General features: G+C 37.6%; 1 protein-coding gene across 4 annotated transcripts in view; it reads left to right on the top strand.

Annotated features, from left to right (window-relative positions):
- The window catches only part of LOC103024685 (sterile alpha motif domain-containing protein 9), a 51,767-nt gene that overhangs the window by 6,475 nt on the left and 25,192 nt on the right, over window positions 1-20,100 (top strand). For 2 of the 4 annotated variants that reach the window (XM_007254605.4, XM_022662759.2), the window contains 9 exons: window positions 95-141; window positions 1,229-1,320; window positions 2,309-2,535; window positions 2,602-2,849; window positions 3,972-4,106; window positions 4,204-4,330; window positions 5,754-5,786; window positions 6,691-6,711; window positions 7,381-8,487. In XM_007254605.4, the coding sequence (XP_007254667.3) occupies window positions 95-141; window positions 1,229-1,320; window positions 2,309-2,535; window positions 2,602-2,849; window positions 3,972-4,106; window positions 4,204-4,330; window positions 5,754-5,786; window positions 6,691-6,711; window positions 7,381-7,640 (1,190 nt within the window). In that variant the 3' untranslated portion in view covers window positions 7,641-8,487. Of the gene's footprint in view, window positions 1-94; window positions 142-1,228; window positions 1,321-2,308; window positions 2,536-2,601; window positions 2,850-3,971; window positions 4,107-4,203; window positions 4,331-5,753; window positions 5,787-6,690; window positions 6,712-7,380; window positions 8,488-20,100 lie in introns of those variants that run through there. The other 2 variants (XM_049483191.1, XM_049483190.1) reach the window with 1 other exon arrangement.

Genomic DNA, 20,100 nt, shown 5'->3' with positions numbered 1-20,100 from the left:
CATTTAAAAACAAGTAGCAAAAATGCAAGAACATATGACTATATACTGCTTAGCATATTTTTAAAATAATGTATTCATTCATTCATTTTTGTAGATCACTACAAACCACACCCAACTTGCTACAGCTGTGCTGATTTTAAGGTGAGTTGATTTAATGTTCAGTCAAGAACATTTCACTTGCTGATGCCACGACATAAAGGCCACTAATTGTAATTAAGGCAAAATTCTGATTTTGATATTGTTTTGAGGATATCTTACCCAGCACTATGATTCTTTCACTTAAAATCTGATTCTTGGGAGTACAGGTGTAAATAAAGCCACACATTTAGTGCTACTGAAATGGTATTGATAAAACATACGTCTAACAAATCTACATTATTTTGTATTACTGTTATTTTCATATTAGAATTTTATATTATTTTTAATTTTTTATATTACTATATATTTTCTATTATAATGATTACTAGTTAGCAGTAATTACTACTTACTACATATTTTACCAAAAGTAAAAATCAGGAAGAGATTCTGATGTTCACAGAAATCTGTAAGCAAAACATAATCAATGGAAGATCGAAAAAAAATTGAAAATGACATTCAGACAGATGTCAACACCAAGAAGTCAAAAAATCAGCAAAAGTGTCAGAAGGAAGGTAAGGGGAAAAAAAGTGACAAAAAAAGTGTGTCGTAACATAAAATATGAAAAGGATAAACTCTAAGTTTGCACTGAAAGACAGGGACAATATTTCACAAAGAGTGCTACAAACAAAACAGCTTTAATACATGGCTAAACAGGTGAGGCTAACCAGTAATCAGGAGAGTTTGATTACTGACAAAAACTGATTGGTTTGTGATTGGTAGGTGCAGTCACATGGTTAAGCATTGAATCCTGGGAAGTGGAGTTCATAAGAGTGATGTAGTTTTGAACTCCAGCGGCAGAGAAAGAAGGTCTCTTTTGGAAAGCTCATATATCTCACAGCTTGTTGTCATTCTATAGAAGTCATTTCAGGAGTCAGAAAAGTTAAGCAGTGAGTACTGCTCTGTATCAGCAGGTATGGCCAGTTTGTACATTTGGAAAAAAAGTTTCTTGTATCCGTGAAAAATATGCAGTGTGAGTGTAATCGTGAACTGCATAATGATTCTAAAGTATAATTTTGATATTATAATGACATTCTATTTTATATGTACATTCAATTAGAGTATTAAATATTTTGTGTTTATATTTTTAAAGGATTTGACTAATTGGAAGCAGCTTTATCCTGAGGTCCTGAATGAAGAAGAGGAATTATCAGAGAGCAAAAGTGAGAGACTGGAGTGCTACAGGTATTTTTTTTTATAAATAACAATTGGAAAAGAACATGCTAACAGCTAAAGTCCTCTATCTCTATGCAGACAATATAATTTGATTATGGGGACATTATTCATATATATGACAACTATTATATACCTTAAAGTTTGGCTCCATTGTATCACAGTTTTTGTTTTATATAATCATTTCTACATGATTTGATTTCTTGGACTTCATTAAGCCTGAGGAGACATTTAAAATTTTTATTTAGTTGGGTACAGCTGAGTAAACACCCAGGGCCCTATTTTAGTGATCCATAGTGCACGGATCAATAGCACATTGCACAGCTGAATTTAGGGTGTGTCGGTATGTCTTTGGTATGGTGAGGGTGTGAAAAATATGCCTTTTGCAGCTTGAAACAAGCAAAAGACATGTACTAATTCTCTTAACTAATCTTGGGTGAGTTTTGGGTGTCACATGAATTAAACCAATCAGTGTGTCAGTTGTCATTTCCTTTAAGAGACAGATGACTTTGGTGCATTTGTATCTTAACAGTTCAGCGCTTTTGCATGTCTCAGCAAAGGAAACTGACCTGCGCGGTCACGCTGTGAAGGTACGCCAGCAGCTCATTTACAGGAAAAACAATGTTATTTTTCTGTTTATTGTTGATGTAAAAGCTGGATTTGCATGCTGGCTAAGATATGATTGGGCGGTTGACTGTTGACTGTTGTCAGTGTTTTAATCAGTCAGTGGCGCACCTGTATTTCCCTCCACCAAGATAGTAATACGCCAGATATTTACCTGAAAACATCTCACTTTCACACCTCACTTTCAGATTTGTCGTTATTTAAATGATGCAGGCGCAAGGTGTATAAATAAAGCTTTTAGGTTTAAGGTAGCAACGGGCATCGTGACATGCCTTGCCTTGTAAGATAGGCCACCAATGTTTTTTTCTTTGTTTATTCTAAATGTCTTTATGTAAATTCTCTGTGGTCTTTGTCTTTGTATTGTATTATCTATTAGGGTCAGCTCACCTGCTGGGAGTTACGAGTGTTTGGTATCTGGTCTCCGCTGGGTCTGTGATGGTGCTGTTAGCCTGAAGTATCATTTCGCTGACTGGGAACCATATAGAGAAGACCTCAAAAGGATGCAGTTTGAACCTTGTGGTCCTTTAATGGACATCACCGTCACGTCTGGTGTTCTTACTGAAGTTCATCTACCACATTTCGCCTGTTTAGGGGAAGTCGTAGGTATGGAGGATCATCTTTTTAAATTCTCTTCTGGTTGACTTGTACTAAAACACATAACTTCCACAGGATGGAGCTCCTCCCTGAATGATGAGGTCAGAGTTCTGGACGTGCAGGACGGTGGAATGCTCTTGGAGAAGTGTGAGCTGACTCGCTTCCATGCCAAGCTCCTCCACCCCACCTTCTCACCTAAAGGCCTGCTGATCAAAACTGGATTCCCTCTGAAAGTTCACTGTGAGGTGCTGATCTATCAAACCCTGACCGCTCACCTGACCCTCCATGTTTATTTGGTGATCTGTGATCAAAGAAAAATGCAGGTAATGTCCATATTTATCAAATATGAAAAGCAACAAATCTGAAAAGTCTTTATGTCTGCTGACTTGAGATGCACTTGTTTTTTTGTCTTAAATTAAATCACAATTAAAACCAGTATTTATTAGAAAATATTGGGTATTTTCCACTATGAATAACAAACATATGCCTTTATTTAAAGGTAAATTAGTAAAAATGTAGTCAATGTAAGTAACTGTAAGTAATGTCAAATAAGTGATTTAATCAACAATTATAAAACTGACATGTAAGATGGCTTATACATGGGTTTATTGAATTCACTGTGGAATAGAAAAAGTGTATATATGTATTGCCTGTGCAAATTGTGCATTTATAGCTAAACAGCATGTAATGAAATGTAAAAAACAAGAAATTGTGAAGCTGATAAGAGATTGAAACTCAATCATTGCCATTGCACAAATATTGGCCATAGCCAGAACAACTATTTAAAATATGTCTTGAAGAAGAAAGTCGTCACTGGTGTACTAAATAACAGATGTTAAACAGGTATATCAAGGAAAACCACAGCAGTTAATGACAGAAACATTGTGAGGACTGTAAAGAAAGATAAAATAACTGATCAGTAACAACCTCCAAAGGGCAGGAGTGAAGGTATCACAATCTACTTTTCACAAAATACTTCATGAATAAAAATACAGAGGCTTCACCAGAAGATGCAAACCACTAACTATCAAGAAGCATAGGAAGGCCAGACTGGAATTGGTCGAGAATTACAGAGATAAACCTGAGAAATTCTTGAACAAGATTTTATGGACTGATGAGATTAACCTTTTCCAATGTAAGTTTGGAGAAAGAAAGGAAATGTCATGATCCCAAACATAACAGCTCATCTGTGAAACACAGTGAAGATAGTGTCATGGCTTGGGCTTGCATGGCTTCTTCTAGGATTGGCTTATAATGTTCTGGTATCACAGACAGTACTGATAACATAATACTATAACGTTGTATGTTTTTTTTTTTTTTAATCATATTTAGCATTTTGTTATTATTATTAAAAAAAAGATATATCGTTATTATATTTTGATTGATATGAATGTTTTGGTCATATTGCCCAGCACTTCCTCTAATGCCTATGTGCTTTTTTCCAGGAGGTGGACAGGCAGGAGAAAGATGCTGTAAAAATCTCTAAACCAGCACCAAGAGAACGCCTGCAGATGAAGAGCTGGTACACAATCGAGACAAAAAAGGGAAAAGATGACTTTTCTTCCAAGATAAATCCTGAGGTTAGTTTTTTTTGTTTGAATGGTTTAATTTTCCTAAACAGCTACATTAATCCAGCATAAAATATATTTAACTTGTACATGTCACTCTTTTCTTTAGAGTGTGAAGCTGAGACACTCTCCCATTAAGTACTGTGAGATATACGTGAAAAACGCAGAAGATGACTTTGAATTGCATTTGATAAACGAGAAGAACGACAGAGTATGGGCTGCAGAAATCCGAGCAGGTAAATTCAACAATGAACTGGTTCTTTGACAGGGAGCAGCACATCTGTATGTAAATTCCTACAGTCATTTACTGTTGAATTACCCAATACATTTTAATAGTTCGTAATCTCAAACCTATGGGCAGTTCCCAGTGAAACTAGGCTACGATCAAACTTAGGCTTAGCTGTTGGAGTTGGTTACACACTGCTGCTGTTTGCACTTTGAGCTGAAGGCTGCTGATATGAGATATGTTGAAACTATTTTTAGTGCAGTCATTTAATTTATAGTATAGCTTGTAAACTCATATGTAGGGGCAGTCTATATTTAAACACATGTATCATGGTCCAGCTTCCGACTAGAAAAAAGGCACAACAAATTGTATTGCTTTAACGGCCATAAAAAATATTTATTAAATGTGTGTTTGTATTAAATATGTATTTGTTAACTAAATTAAGATCACTGAAATGGTTAATAATACATTTATTTTAATAAGACATGGTGAATGTGTGTGTTTATATATATATATATAAATATATATATATATATATATATATATATATATATATAACAGTCACCATCCAGTCAATTTTATTCTCGCTTGAAAAATATACGTTTTGGAGGGAAAATATGGAATAAATATGAGGAATTGGCCACAAATCGTGCCCTGCCAAAGGAAATGATTGGTCGCCTGTCACGTTGTCGCTTTCCAGTGGTAACGCAGGGTTATTGTAACATGGAGGAGACAGGATGTAAACGCAAGTCAGGTTTATTCTCCATTAATACAAAATAAACTAACAACAACACACTAAGGAAGAACTATAAAGAAAAAAGGTTACTGAAACAAACACTAAAAAAAAAACAAAGGATAAACTAAAGACTTAAACAAGCAAAATAAGCAAACAAATAAACAAATTCAAGAAAACCAACCAGAACACTGTAGACAAAAAACACGGCAGATCCAAACAGAGTAACAAGACAAGTTCAAACAAAAAGCACGACAAACAACAAAGGAGCACATGGGGTATTTATACACAGGCACACACTAGGGACACCTGTGGAGGTAATGAGGGGGCGGAGTTACAGATGAGACAGGAAGGGTTACAGAGGACAAGGCGGGGCTAAGGCGGAGACAAGACCAAAACACAGTAGCAGATGGCTGGGAAACATGGCAGGTAAACAAAACAAGAGAACAGAGGACAGGAGCAGGAAGGAACCAAAAAAGGAAAGACACTGGACAGACACAGGCTAAGGTGTGACAGTTATACTCAGCTGATGCACTATATAATGCTAGGCAGCTGCTTAGAGGAGCTCATGGCTGCTGACGTGGTTTAGGAAGGCAGGGTATTTATAATCCCTTGAAATTGAAATCACTTGACTGTCTTTTTTTACTTATGGTTTTGAATTATTGCATAATTATTTGTCTGTTTTCACTTCTTTTTGTAGATGAATATGGGCAGACTTCTAGTTTGCCTGCTGGTAAGTGTCTTTTTTCATTTATTTTAAAGTGTCTAGTTGTGCTCTCTAGTATGAATGAATGCCATGTAAGCCGTATTTTGTGCTCTGGTGTTTCCATTTAGCCCTGCTTTATTTCACTGAATTAGTGGTCTCTGAAGAAAGACAGGAATTGACTCCTGCTCATGAATATTCATACAAGCAAATATATCACCTCTGATCAGCCCTGCCGCAGAGAACGCCTACCTGCCTCCCCAACAGTCAATTTTACAGCTCTAAAACTTGATGGACTAAATGTTTTTAGAGGCACAGCCTTAGTAATAAGGATACAGCACTGAGTGCTAGATAAAGTTAACCCTTAAACACCGAGCGGAGGCTTTCCGCTGTGGGGCTCTCTGAGCAACCCCAAAACAAGCCTCAAAAGTAGGATCCTCCACTTGGGTACATAAAAATATTCAGTGCAGCACAAACAGACCGAGATGACATGAACGTTTTCCGACATGGCTAAGCATGTAAACAATGGTAACATATCAACTATTAACCCTCTATAGCATGAGTTATGTTTTTTGAAAGGAAAAAAATATTTTTCTTAATATTTGTAGTCCCTGTGGATGTATCAATTATAACTTTCTATTTTGAATTTTAATAAGAAACTGATAATTTGGATCAATACCTGCAGGAGTGGTCTATGTGTATGACGTTGCCCAAAGTCAACAAATGAATGTTTTAGTAAGTTTACACTAAGAATATTTTATATAGTATAGTATAAACATTAAAATATACTGCTTTACATATTCTTTCACATATACATTTATTTTATTGTTATTTTTCTCCTACAAAAGCATCATAAATGCAAGCAACTTGGGTGAATGTCTTTTACCTCAGAAAAACTGGCTTTTTAAATAAACAAATATTTTTCTTTTTTCAGGGAAACAATCTCCTCAATATGGTGAGTTAAAACTGTTCTTGTGCACATATGTAGTTTGTTTTTCTGGGCCCTGTCTTACACCCTGAGCAAGACTTGTCGCAATGCTCTTTACTATCTTACACCAGCCAACAGTCTATTTTCATGCTATTTTGCGCCTGTGTTCTTTAAATAGCAACAGTGCTTGTGAATATATCTATTCGTACATTTCTGGCGTGTTGCTACATTGGCAACAGAAAGCACAGGTGCACCACTGACTGAAGACAGAGACGTCAACAGTCAGATGTTCATTGCTATCTTAGCACACGGACACGCACATGGACATGCAGCAGTGCTCAAATACAACTTTTGCGCACCTTTACAGCATGAAATGAGCAGGTCACCTTCCTCTGCTGAGAAAGTCTGGACACGTCCACCTAGCCGTGTCATTAAAATAGCAATACGCCAAATAGAATGGGAAGTGACATGCCCAGAACACACTCGTGATTAATTAAGAGAATTAGTACATTTGAGGCGCACAAGGCGTACTTTTCTTGTGGTTTCGATAGCAAAGACACAATGACATTTCCTAAATAAAGTTGGCCGGTTGATGGCTCACTTAAAGCTCGGTAAAATGGGGTCCACTGTGTATTTTTTTTTCTTATTTATGGTATAATTAGTAATTAATGTGCTCTATTCTCTCTCTATTTCCAGCGGTTCAGTTTGTGAACACACACAGGACTGCACTTATTCAGCAGGTCTCTTTGGTGACCCCTATTGCAGATGACCTGAAGGACTTGATTGGAAACGAGAAGTACAGCAGCATCATAGCATGCAAAACAGCACAGGATCAGATGAGGAAGCTGTACTCTTTCCTGTCTGGAGGATTCAGGAAACGGCTTCGGCTTTACGAGAGTCTTCAGAAACATGAGCCTGACCTGGTCGAGGAGCTGACTTTCAGTCAAGACTGTTAAAAAACAAGATAAATGAAGTACTTTGATTAATTTTCTCTGGACATTTCCTGTACATAAGTAATGAACTTGCAAATGACTTGCATGTGGGTGACTCCCCCTGGTGGAGAATCATCAGTTTGTAATTTGGTACAATATTTGGGATGATACTCTGATCGTTATTGCCTATGGCTGCTTCAAAATTGTGTATACCACACTAATAATATAAGGTACACTGCTCATGTCAGACTGTGACTACTGTACAAAAAAACAACAACAATATCAAAAGATGGACTTCATCCATCTGTGTGTGTGTGTGTGTGTGTGCATGTGTGTGTTTGTGTGTAATTTGGGCAATAACAACTGTGTTTACCGGCCTGACCAAACCACCACCATGGAGAGTGTCTTCTGTTTATTGCTAATATTAAGAAGTGCAGTATGGTTTTGCAAATGGAAAACAGAGTGGAGAATAGTAATTTTAGTACATTTCAGTTATTTTCTGTTTCTTTGCCAGGGTTTTAGTCAGTGGCTAACACTGACATCAAGTGGGAGTAAGTGGAATAGCAGACCTGAGACATTATCAGAATATTGTGCCTTGTGGCCCTTACAAATATAAAAAATATTGACTTAAAGAAAATTAGCATGCAATGAAAACGAGGTAGATCTAGAGGTGCAGCAAACGATTTTAATTGTTCACAGTGATATTGTTAATTTTAATTGCCACGATATTTGACCAAATTGTGCCATGACAAGATGCAAGGTAAGTATGGAGTCAATCTGACAAATATTAGGTGAGTTAAATTGTATTCATTACTAAACATTCAGTAAGTGTCTTCAGTCACTTAAAAATAAAACAGTGTGAAGGTTGCGATTTCATTGTGATGTCTTTATGGTGTAAGTTTTCCAATATGTGCACAATTAGTTTGATATCCTGAGAGCTGTGAATTCTTAGACATGGTTTTATAAATAGCTTGATATTTTTATGAAAATAGCTAAATTAATAATTAAAATACCTAATTATTACAAAGCATCTTCAAAACATATGAAATAAGAAAACTTTCACAATTCCAAAAAAATCACAAAATCCATTAATCGAATAACCTGGTCTATATTCAGTATATTCAGGTAGTCAGCTGACCTCATTCTTTCAGCACATACAGTGCCCTCCATAATTATTGGCACCCCTGGTTAAGATGTGTTCTTTAGCTTCTCATAAATTGAGTTTTGTTCAAAATAATATAGGACCACGATGGAAAAAAAGAGTAAAATACAACCTTTAACTCAAGTGAATTTATTCAGTAGGAAACAAATTACATTAAGAAATAATTATTTAACATCAAATCATGTGTGCCACAATTATTAGCACCCCTGATGTTAATACTTTGTACAACCCCCTTTTGCCAACAAAACAGCACCTAATCTTCTCCTGTAATGTTTCACAAGATGGGAGAATACAGAAAGAGGGATCTTTGACCATTCCTCTTTGCACATTCTCTCTAAATCATCCAACGACCTGGGTCCTCTCCTCTGCACTCTCCTCTTCAGCTCACCCCACAGGTTTTCAATGGGGTTGAGGTCTGGGGACTGAGATGGCCATGGGAGGAGCTTGATTCTGTGTGCGGTGAACCATTTCTGTGTAGATTTGGCCACATGTTTAGGGTCATTATCTTGCTGAAAGACCCAGTGACGACCCATCTTCAGCTTTCGGGCAGAAGCCACCAGATTTTGTTTTAAAATGTCCTGGTATTTTAGAGCATTCATGATGCCATGCACCCTAACAAGGTTCCCAGGGCCTTTAGAAGAGAAACAGGCCCACAGCATCACTGATCCCCCGCCGTATTTCACAGTGGGCATGAGGTGCTTTTCTGCATACTCAGCTCTTGTGTTACGCCAGACCCACTTAGAGCATTTGTTGCCAAAAAGCTCTATCTTTGTTTCATCTGACCAAAGCACACGGTCCCAGTTGAAGTCATAGTACCGCTTAGCAAACTCCAAACGTTTGCGTTTATGATTGTGAGTGAGAAATGGTTTCTTCCGTGCATGCCTCCCAAACAGCTTGTTGGCATGTAGATAGCGCCTGATGGTTGTTTTGGAGACTTTGTGACCCCAAGAAGCTACCATTTGTTGCAATTCTGTAACAGTGAGCTTTGAAGAACTTTTTATTTCTCTTATCATCCTCCTCACTGTGCGTGGTGGTAAAATAAACTTGCGTCCTCGTCCAGGCTTGTTTACCACTGTTCCAGTTGTTTTAAACTTCTTAATAATTCCTCTGACAGTAGATATGGACAGGTGTAGGCGAGTAGCGATTTTCTTGTAGCCATTGCCTGACTTGTGAAGGTCAACACACATCTGCCTCACTTGAATGGTATGTTCCTTTGTCTTTCCCATGTTGAAGATAAATGGCCTCTGTGTCACGTCATATTTATACCCCAGGGAAACAGGAAGTTGTGAATTACTAATTAAATGTTCCTACATACTCTGATCAACTTCGTAAACTACTGTAGAAGTGACAGAAATACTTTTATTAAATTTATTTCCTAAGAATTGTTAGGGGTGCCAATAATTGTGGAACAGGTGATTTTATGAAGAATAATTATTTCTTAGTCAGGGATTTTATTTCCCCCTTAAAATTTACTTGTGTTAAAGGTTGGACTTTACTTTTTTTCCCATCGTGGTCCTATATTATTTTGAACAAAACTCAATTTATGAGAAGCTAAATGTTACGGCCTGGAAAGCCAGACCAGTAACATATGCTAGGACGACACCCGCTCACGCATTTTTAGCCCAGACCAAAGATGATACCAGCCACAGAAATACAAGCCAAAATGATTTATTTATAATAATCAGTAGCATTTACGTCAGGGATAAGAAATGCCTAAAATAACAAACAAACAAAACTAACTTAGAAATTTAGAGCTCACTTACCTAACAAAAAAAAGGAAATAAAAATACATAAATCTTCCCTCCCTCCCTAACTAACAAAACACAGGAGAAAAGAAACCCCCTCCCAAAGAAACAGGCCTTATCCCCTACAGTGCTACCTTGGCTTTTAGTATTATTTGAAGTGTATTTACAGAAGTAGTATAACAAAGTTAAGTAACATATTTTAGTTATCTAAACAGCTCCGTTTTGACTCACGACAGCACAAACAATCAGAATAGTACGACAGGTGGTTTGGTCTGGGCGGCGTGGTGGTTGAATGGGTCGGGTGTCGCGCTGCACTCCACATCGGCCAGCGCTTTATAGTGACGCAGGACCAGGATCAATTAATCAGCTCCTCCCTCTCACAGGTAACCTGCAGGACTGATAGAAAGAGTGAAGGAGAGCGCAAGAATGAGGTAGCTTAGAAAAGGGAAGGCAACAAAGAAAAATATAAACATCTCCCTCCGTAACACCCCCACCCTTTAGAGCAAACTATGTTTGAGGCTAAACCTCTCTATAAGCGCGAGAGAGCGCGTCAGCAATGACATTCTCAGAACCCTTTTTATACCGGATTTCCAAATTAAATCCCTGGACCAGAAGAGACCAGCGCATTAAGCGATGACTGGAATTACGCATACGGTTCAAAAATACCAGCGGGTTGTGATCCGTATATACAATAACCGGCAAACTACTAGACCCAACATATACCTCAAAGTTTTGCAGTGCAAGCAACAGTGCCAATGCTTCTTTCTCAATAGTGCTGTATTTCACCTGGTGTTTATTAAACTTCTTGGAATAAAAAGAAACAGGATGATCAATACCATCCGCATGCTCCTGAAGCAACACCGCCCCAGCACCTACAGCGCTAGCATCCACTTCTAATTTGAACGGGCGTGTGAAATCAGGGGCTGCCAACACGGGCGCAGTACACAATAGCGCTTTAATCGAATTAAATGCAGTAGTACACTCTACAGACCACACAAACTCCCTTTTTGTACTCAGCAGATCTGTTAACGGGGATACCACACTAGCAAAGTTTTTGCAAAACCCCCTGTAATACCCCACCATACCCAGGAAGCGGCGCAGCTCTCGTTTGGTGGTGGGCGTGGGAAAATCAGCGATGCTTTCCACCTTCGCATTCACAGGACACACTTGTCCCTGTCCAACCCGTTTTCCCAAATAAACTACAGAAGCTTTTCCAAATTCGCACTTAGCCAAATTTAGAGTTAGTGATGCCTTACCTAACCGGCCGAGCACTGTTCTAAGCAGCTGAAGATGTTCACCCCATGACGAGGAGAACAAAATAACATCGTCCAAATACGCCTCACAGTGGTCAACACCAGCTAAGACAGAATGCATTAAGCGTTGAAAGGTGGCAGGGGCATTTTTTAAACCAAACGCAAGAACGGTGAACGGTGTTCAAGATCCACATGATCTTTTAAAATGTCAGTGACATCCGTTTTCTCAGCCTCGGACAAATAAGACAAGTACGAATCAAGATCAGATAAAATAACTGAGTTTTCCAACCGTGCGCAAGAGACTGGAACATCACGCATCACAATGTTGTCATCTTTACAATTATAATCAGGATTAAAAGTAACAGTCGCAGCTGGAGTTACCTTCAAATCACAGTCAAGCATGTTATCTTTAGCACTTGCCACCGCGCTATTGCTCTCTCTAGATACATACCGTTTAAGCATATTAACATGACAGACACGAGTTTTCTTGCGCCGATCAGGTGTACAAATGACATAGTTGGTTTCACTCAATTTTGAATCAACAACATAAGGACCGGTAAACCGAGCCTGTAAAGCAGAACCCACAACTGGTAGCAACACAAGTACCTTATCACCCTCACTGAACGTGCGGGGTACAGACTTTTTATCGAACCTCTTCTTCATTTTCTCCTGAGCTGAACCCAGCTGTGTCTGAGCAAATTTACAAGCATGCTGAAGACGGTCACGAAACTCACTAACGTAATCCAGCACGTTTGTCGACACATATCTTTCAGACAACAACTCTTCGCGAAGAAGCCGAAGTGGACCTCTAACCGTGTGCGCAAAAATTAAGTCCGCAGGACTAAACCCTAACGATTCTTGCACGGTCTCCCGGATCGCGAACAGCAACAAGGGAATACCCTCATCCCATTCCTTACCTGTATCTAAACAGAAAGTGCGCAGCATGGATTTTAATGTCTGATGGAATCTTTCCAAAGCGCCCTGGGATTCAGGATGCCATGCGCTAGAGAACTTATGCTCAATGCCGAGCTGTTTTCGAATCTGCGAGAACACCTTGGACATAAAATTTGTCCCCTGGTCAGTCTGAATAACTCTCGGCAAACCGAAAGTGGAAAAGAATTTTACAAGAGCTTTGGTCACAGCTTTGGCATTAATTGTGCGTAACGGTATAGCCTCGGGGAATCGCGTGGCCACACACATTATAGTTAAAAGATACTGATGGCCCGACTTAGATTTTGGCAATGGCCCGACACAGTCCAATATTATACGCTCAAAAGGCTCACCTATTGTGGGAATAGGATGTAATGGAGCAGGAGCTATGTTTTGATTCGGCTTGCCTGCAACCTGACAAGCTGAACAAGACCGACAGTACTCCCGAACGTCGGATTTTAGCCCCGGCCAAAAGAAATAACGAAGTATGCGCTCGTACGTTTTATTAATACCCAAATGACCGGATAGAACATGATCATGGGCAAGAGCCAGGATGTGCGAACGGTAAGAAGCAGGGACAACAAGTTGGTGAGTTGTATTCCACTGACGTGCATTACTTTCGGTTGGTGACCATTTTCGCATTAACACCCCATCATCCCAATAATAAGCCAAATTACAGCGATCGATATTTTCTCTCTCTACCACAGAGTCAATACACTTAGTTAAAGAAGGGTCTAATTTCTGAGCTTGAGCCAGTTTTTCTTTGCCAAAATAAGCATTAGAAGTACCGTGCCCTTCAGAATTCAAAGAAGGTTCAGCTTTGTGTGATGGCAATTTAATTTCACATTCCACAGTCTCCTGTGGTGAAAGCATGAACGTATCGGCCAAATTAAAATCATTATCCAGCTTACGAGACTGTGCGCGCGTCACAGCACATGCAGGAAACACCGTGGGAAATTTCTGAAACAATTCAGAGGATTCACTCACATTTCCTTCCGGCGAGTCAACCACAACAGGTAAAGGGAACACTTTTCCCCCAGCCAAATCATTACCCAACAACAGGGTTACACCATCCACTGGCAATTTGGAGCACACACCTAATTCTACCCGTCCTGTTACGAGCCCTGATCGAAGGTACACGGTATGTAACGGGACCTTCATGCAGCCCAGCTCCATGCCGCGTACCAGCACGCTTACCCCACATGACGAGGAATCAGAAAAATTCAACACACTATCCAGTATAAAGGATTGAGCGGCCCCAGTGTCTCTAAGAATAGTAACAGACGTCCACTCACTACTGTCACAATCAAAGGAGACGAAACCATTTAATAAAAAAGGTGCGTAACTAGGATCCGCTTTACCAAAATCGGCTTGAGGACCAGCTGCTTTCTGCACAAAGCCAACATTTTTAGCACCACTACCACCTCTCTTGGGAGTTTTCTTACTTTGCCAAGCCTTGCAGTCTGCAATAAGATGACCAGGATCCAAACAATAAAAACACACTCGAGAATCACCTGAACTATCACTTTTTCGTGCTGTATTTATTTTAGTAGACGCGCTACGAAAAGTCTCGACTGGAACACTACTCTTTTCAGCAACACGGCGCGCTTTCGTTTCCCTTCCTAACGAAGGAGAAAACTCGGTTTTGTGAGTCAAAACAAATTCATCAGAAAATACAGCAGCATTAGCAACTGAAGTAACTTTTCGCTCATTTAAGTATACAACAATATTATCCGAAATACACTCCTTAAAAGACTCTAATAAAATCAGCTCCTTTAGCTGTTCCATGTCACTGATTTTACTTGCATACAACCATTTTTCAAAAAGGGCTCTCTTTTCATGAGCGAACTCCACATACGTTTGGTTGGCAGTTTTTACATGGGCTCTAAATTTTTGTCTATAGGCTTCTGGTACCAACTCGTAAGCTCGTAAGACCGTAACCTTCACAAGATCATAATTTAAACTTTGTTCAACTGAGAGAGTAGAGCACACCTCTTGCGCTTTCCCAACAAATTTGCTCTGGAGCAACAGAGACCAAACTTCTTTTGGCCACTTTAACGCAGCAGCAATGCGCTCAAATGAAGAGAAATAAGCATCTACTTCAGTCTCTCTAAACGGGGGCACCAAGTTAATGTACTTGCTAACATCAAAAACAGCAGGGGTTGCAATACCTGTTGGCGTTCCAGGATCCATAGCAGAAGCGTTTACAGAACTTGGGGAGCTAGATGCAGCAGGTGCAGGAGAAATTAAAAGCCTCGGTTTTGGGACGGGTTTAACAGATGACGCCACCTCTAACTCAAGCCTTTTCAACTGCAGCATACGATCAGTTTCAAGTTCAATAGCCCGGAGCCGAACTAACTGTGTCTCATACTCCTGCCTTTTAACTTTAAGATCGAGCTCTTTAAGCTGTATAGCTAAAACAGCATCAGCCTGAGATGTTACAGGAGCAGCAGCAAAAAGTTGAGATGGCCCTACAGCCGGTACGTCTTCCCCCGGAGGGATTACCTGTTCCGGAGAAGCGGCTTGATCCAGGCCAGGACTTGGATCCGACACCGCCGCAGACGCTTCTGACCCGCCCACCCCAAGGACCGCACGTGCAACTGATTCAAGCTCTGCAGATTCTGGCAATACCTGCAGCTCCACCAGCTTAGTATAAAGCACAGCTTGGATCACGTGCTTTGACGCTCCACCAGGTACAGAAACTTCAAAGAAGTCAGCAATCCGCAACAAATCCACCTTACGGCACCGTTGGAACTCCTCTATAGAAGGACAGAGAGTGAAAGTGGTCAAATTAAAGGTACCAGAAGCCATAATTAACACTTACCTCTACCGCCCCACACCAAAAAAAAACTGCCAACCAAATAAAAACGCCCATACAACAGGCTCAAAAAGGCGTTTAGACGAGCCCCCAATTATGTTACGGCCTGGAAAGCCAGACCAGTAACATATGCTAGGACGACACCCGCTCACGCATTTTTAGCCCAGACCAAAGATGATACCAGCCACAGAAATACAAGCCAAAATGATTTATTTATAATAATCAGTAGCATTTACGTCAGGGATAAGAAATGCCTAAAATAACAAACAAACAAAACTAACTTAGAAATTTAGAGCTCACTTACCTAACAAAAAAAAGGAAATAAAAATACATAAATCTTCCCTCCCTCCCTAACTAACAAAACACAGGAGAAAAGAAACCCCCTCCCAAAGAAACAGGCCTTATCCCCTACAGTGCTACCTTGGCTTTTAGTATTATTTGAAGTGTATTTACAGAAGTAGTATAACAAAGTTAAGTAACATATTTTAGTTATCTAAACAGCTCCGTTTTGACTCACGACAGCACAAACAATCAGAATAGTACGACAGGTGGTTTGGTCTGGGCGGCGTGGTGGTTGAATGGGTCGGGTGTCGCGCTGCACTCCACATCGGCCAGCGCTTTATAGTGACGCAGGACCAGGATCAATTAATCAGCTCCTCCCTCTCACAGGTAACCTGCAGGACTGATAGAAAGAGTGAAGGAGAGCGCAAGAATGAGGTAGCTTAGAAAAGGGAAGGCAACAAAGAAAAATATAAACATCTCCCTCCGTAACACTAAAGAACACATCTTAACCAGGGGTGGCAATAATTATGGAGGGCACTGTACTGTTGCTAAACCTAGACCTGACCAACTGCAGCATCAACCCCACATCATTTACTTTAAATCTAGTTTTTTTTTTTTTTTTTTTTTGCTAGGCAGTGTATATTCTTTATATTTTAATATTTTTAATAATGATAATAATAATGATAATAATATCATCATTCTTATTATTAATCATAATAATAATAATAATATTATATAGGTATATACACTATATTTGTTCTGTAAATATTATAGTTTTATTTTCCCTTATTTAAAATAGTAATAGTAATATAATATTATATATCATCAATATTATTAACAATGTTATTTTACTTCATCTTATTATTATTATTATTATTATTATTATTATTATTATTATTATTATTATTATTATTATTATTTGTAGTAGTAGTAGTAATATATAAGGCTATAAACTATATTTCTTACGTGAAAATTTTATTTATATATTCCATAAAAAAACACACGGGACTTTAGTGACGTTAAAGCGCGCGGCGTCAGAATATATATATATTTTGAAGGCTATAAATTATTTTTATATGATTATTATAGTTATATCTTCTATAATAACAATAAATAATGTTCTGTTTATTATTATAATCGTTATTATTAGTAATAATAATAATGAAAAAAAGCAGACGGGACTTTAGTGACGTTAAAGCGTGCGGCGTCAGAATTTTTTTTTTTGAAGGCTATAAACTATTTTTGTATGAATATTGTAGTTAAATCTTCTATAATAAAAATAAATAAGTTTCTGTTTGTTATTATAATCGTTATTACTAGTAATAATATTATTGAAAAAAAGCATACGGGTCTTTAGTGACGTTAAAGCGCGCAGCGTCAGAATATATATATATTTTTAAGGCTATAAACTATTTTTATATGAATATTATAGTTATATCTTCTATAATAACAATAAATAATGTTCTGTTTATTATTATTATAATCGTTATTATTAGTAATAATATTATTGAAAAAAAAGCAGACGGGACTTTAGTGACGTTAAAGCGCGCGGCGTCAGAATATTTTTTTAAGGCTATAAACTATTTTTATATAAATATTATAGTTATCTTATATAATAACAATTAATAATGTTCTGTTTATTATTACTATAATCGTTATTATTAGTAATAATATTATTGAAAAAAAGCATACGGGACTTTAGTGACGTTAAAGCGCGCCGCGTCAGAATATATATATATATATATATATATATATATATATATATATATATATATATATATATATATATATATATATATATATATATATATATATATATATTAAGGCTACAAACAATTTTTATATGAATATTATATCTTCTATAATATAAATAAATAATATTCTGTGTATTACTATATTCGTTATTATTAGTAATAATATTATTGAAAAAAAGCATACGGGTCTTTAGTGACGTTAAAGCGCGCGGCGTCAGAATATATATATTTTTTAAGGCTATAAACTATTTTTATATGAATATTATAGTTATATCTAATATAAAAACAATAAATAATGTTATGTTTATTATTATTATTATCGTTATTATTAGTAATAATATTATATATATATATATAAAAAAAGCATACGGGTCTTTTAGTGGCGGGAGCGCGCACTGTGTATAAGATTCGATTTATTTGTTTGTATTTAAACTGTTTCTAAGCTTTACAGCCGCAGGAGCAGTTTTTCCACTCCGGAAAGAGATTTCAGCTTTTTCTACAGACTCACTGCCTTATTTATCCTTTATACTGTTTAATAATCTCTATATTTCTTTAAATTATTCTGTAATTGTTGTGTTTTCTGTGCTATTGTTGTTTTGTTTGTTTTTTGTTGTGTTTTTTCTTTTCAGGTAAATTAACCGGATCCTGTGAGGACCGATTATGGACTGGCGCTGGACTTTTAGCGTCCATCCACCTGAGGTCAGTAACCTCGAAATTTCCCGTAATTTAGACCAAATTTACCATCGGGAACTAAACTGAATAAAACTGAACAAAAGTCAGAAATAAAGCTGGAGGTGGATCAGCATGAATTAAAGTCAATATCTGTTCTGCAGGCGGAGTCTGGTGCTCCAGAGGCTTCACCTCCTCGTACTCCGCCTCTTTCTGTAAGTATTTATTAAACTGCTACACCTCTATCAGACCCAGTATAACCTCAATTTAACCCTTTCAGACTCGCTTAAAGAATTCAGCTCAATTCCTTAATATCAGAACAACAGATTTACTGATATGGATGTATTATAAACTATTAAAAAATTATTATTGGGTTGTGATAGTTTAAGTATTTAAGTATAAGTGGAGCTGACTAGTGGGTTATCACATCATTTAGCATTTATTTTATTTAATAACGGTAGCAAACTGTGTAATTGTCCCTATTTGGGTTTATACAGTTCGGTTTATGTGCTCAAACATCATCAAATAAGCTCATAAAATATCTACTGGGCTGTTTTAAACATCAGTGTTAGCAGGGCCATATTTAGCTTTGCATAAAAATTACATTTCACATTGCAAATAAACTAAATTGAATTTACAGTTGTTACATTTGTTGATAGACAGGCCAATAAAAATACTTCAAACTGACTTGACGTAAAAGTTTTTTTTATTTTGTCTTGTAATTTGTTTTTTGTACATACAAAAATAGTGGCAGTTTTATAACACATATTGTTAAATATATACTAAACTAACTAAGTAAAGTATGTTTATAGAGTAGAAATACAATTATCGTTTGTGTCAATTGCAGGTGGATTCTGCGATGGACCTCAGCTCAGATGACTGCAGCGTTCTGTCCGCCGGTCTTCTGTCGCTGGGTCAAGTGCCACCCTCCTGGGTGAAACTGAAGGCCCGTATTCAGGAGGTGAGAAAAACACACTGAAAGATTAAATTACAGTGAAGCATCACCGTCATACAACTGCTTCCTAAACTACATAGCACCTAAAATACTAAAACAGTACAGCACTGTACGTAGAAGCTATTAATTAGATACATCAGAGTCATACAGTATATTAGAGTATGGTATGTAGAAACCGTTTGGGATGCAGCCATAGACTGAAGATTATTTCAGATTTAATTAAGAAAATGTGTTTAAGATTTGTTCAACCGTTGCACTGGTGCTGGATTATCACTGCCTGCACATTTTGCTGTGATACTAACATAGGACCCCCACTTCACACCAGTTTAATTTAAATACTTTTAAATATATTTTATCGTAAATTGTTAAATACAAAGTAAAGTAACAAAGTAAAAATATATTTATAACATTTAAACATTTAAAAACAAAAAAATGTTTAAAATACATTTATCATTTGTGTCAATTGCAGGTGGACCTCATCTCAGATGACACCAGTCTACAGTCGCTGGGTGAAGTGCCACGCTCCAGGGTGGAGGTGAGAAAAACACAATAAAAGATTAAATTACAGTAAAGCATCACTGTCACACAGCTGCATCCAAAACCACATACCACCTAAAGTACTAAAACATTACAGTACCGTATGTAGTACTAATTAGAGTCATACAGTATATATAGTACGGTAAAGTATGTAAAAGCATTAGAATGAAGATGATTTTTGATTTAAGTAAGAAAATGTGTTTGAGATTTGATTAACAGTTGCAGTGGTGCTGGACTATTATCAGTGCCTTGCACCTGGTACTAACATAGTACCCCCACTTCACACCAGTTTAATTTAAATACTTTTCCAGTTGGGTAAATTGTATAAGAACAGAATGTCAATATTGCTTTTAATGTATTCTTCCACAGTGCATAGAAG

Source organism: Astyanax mexicanus, chromosome 8 (assembly GCF_023375975.1).
Source record: "Astyanax mexicanus isolate ESR-SI-001 chromosome 8, AstMex3_surface, whole genome shotgun sequence".
Taxonomy (NCBI): Eukaryota; Metazoa; Chordata; class Actinopteri; order Characiformes; family Acestrorhamphidae; genus Astyanax; species Astyanax mexicanus.
The sequence above is the reverse complement of the archived record's forward strand: the minus strand, read 5'-3'. Positions and strand labels throughout refer to the sequence as shown.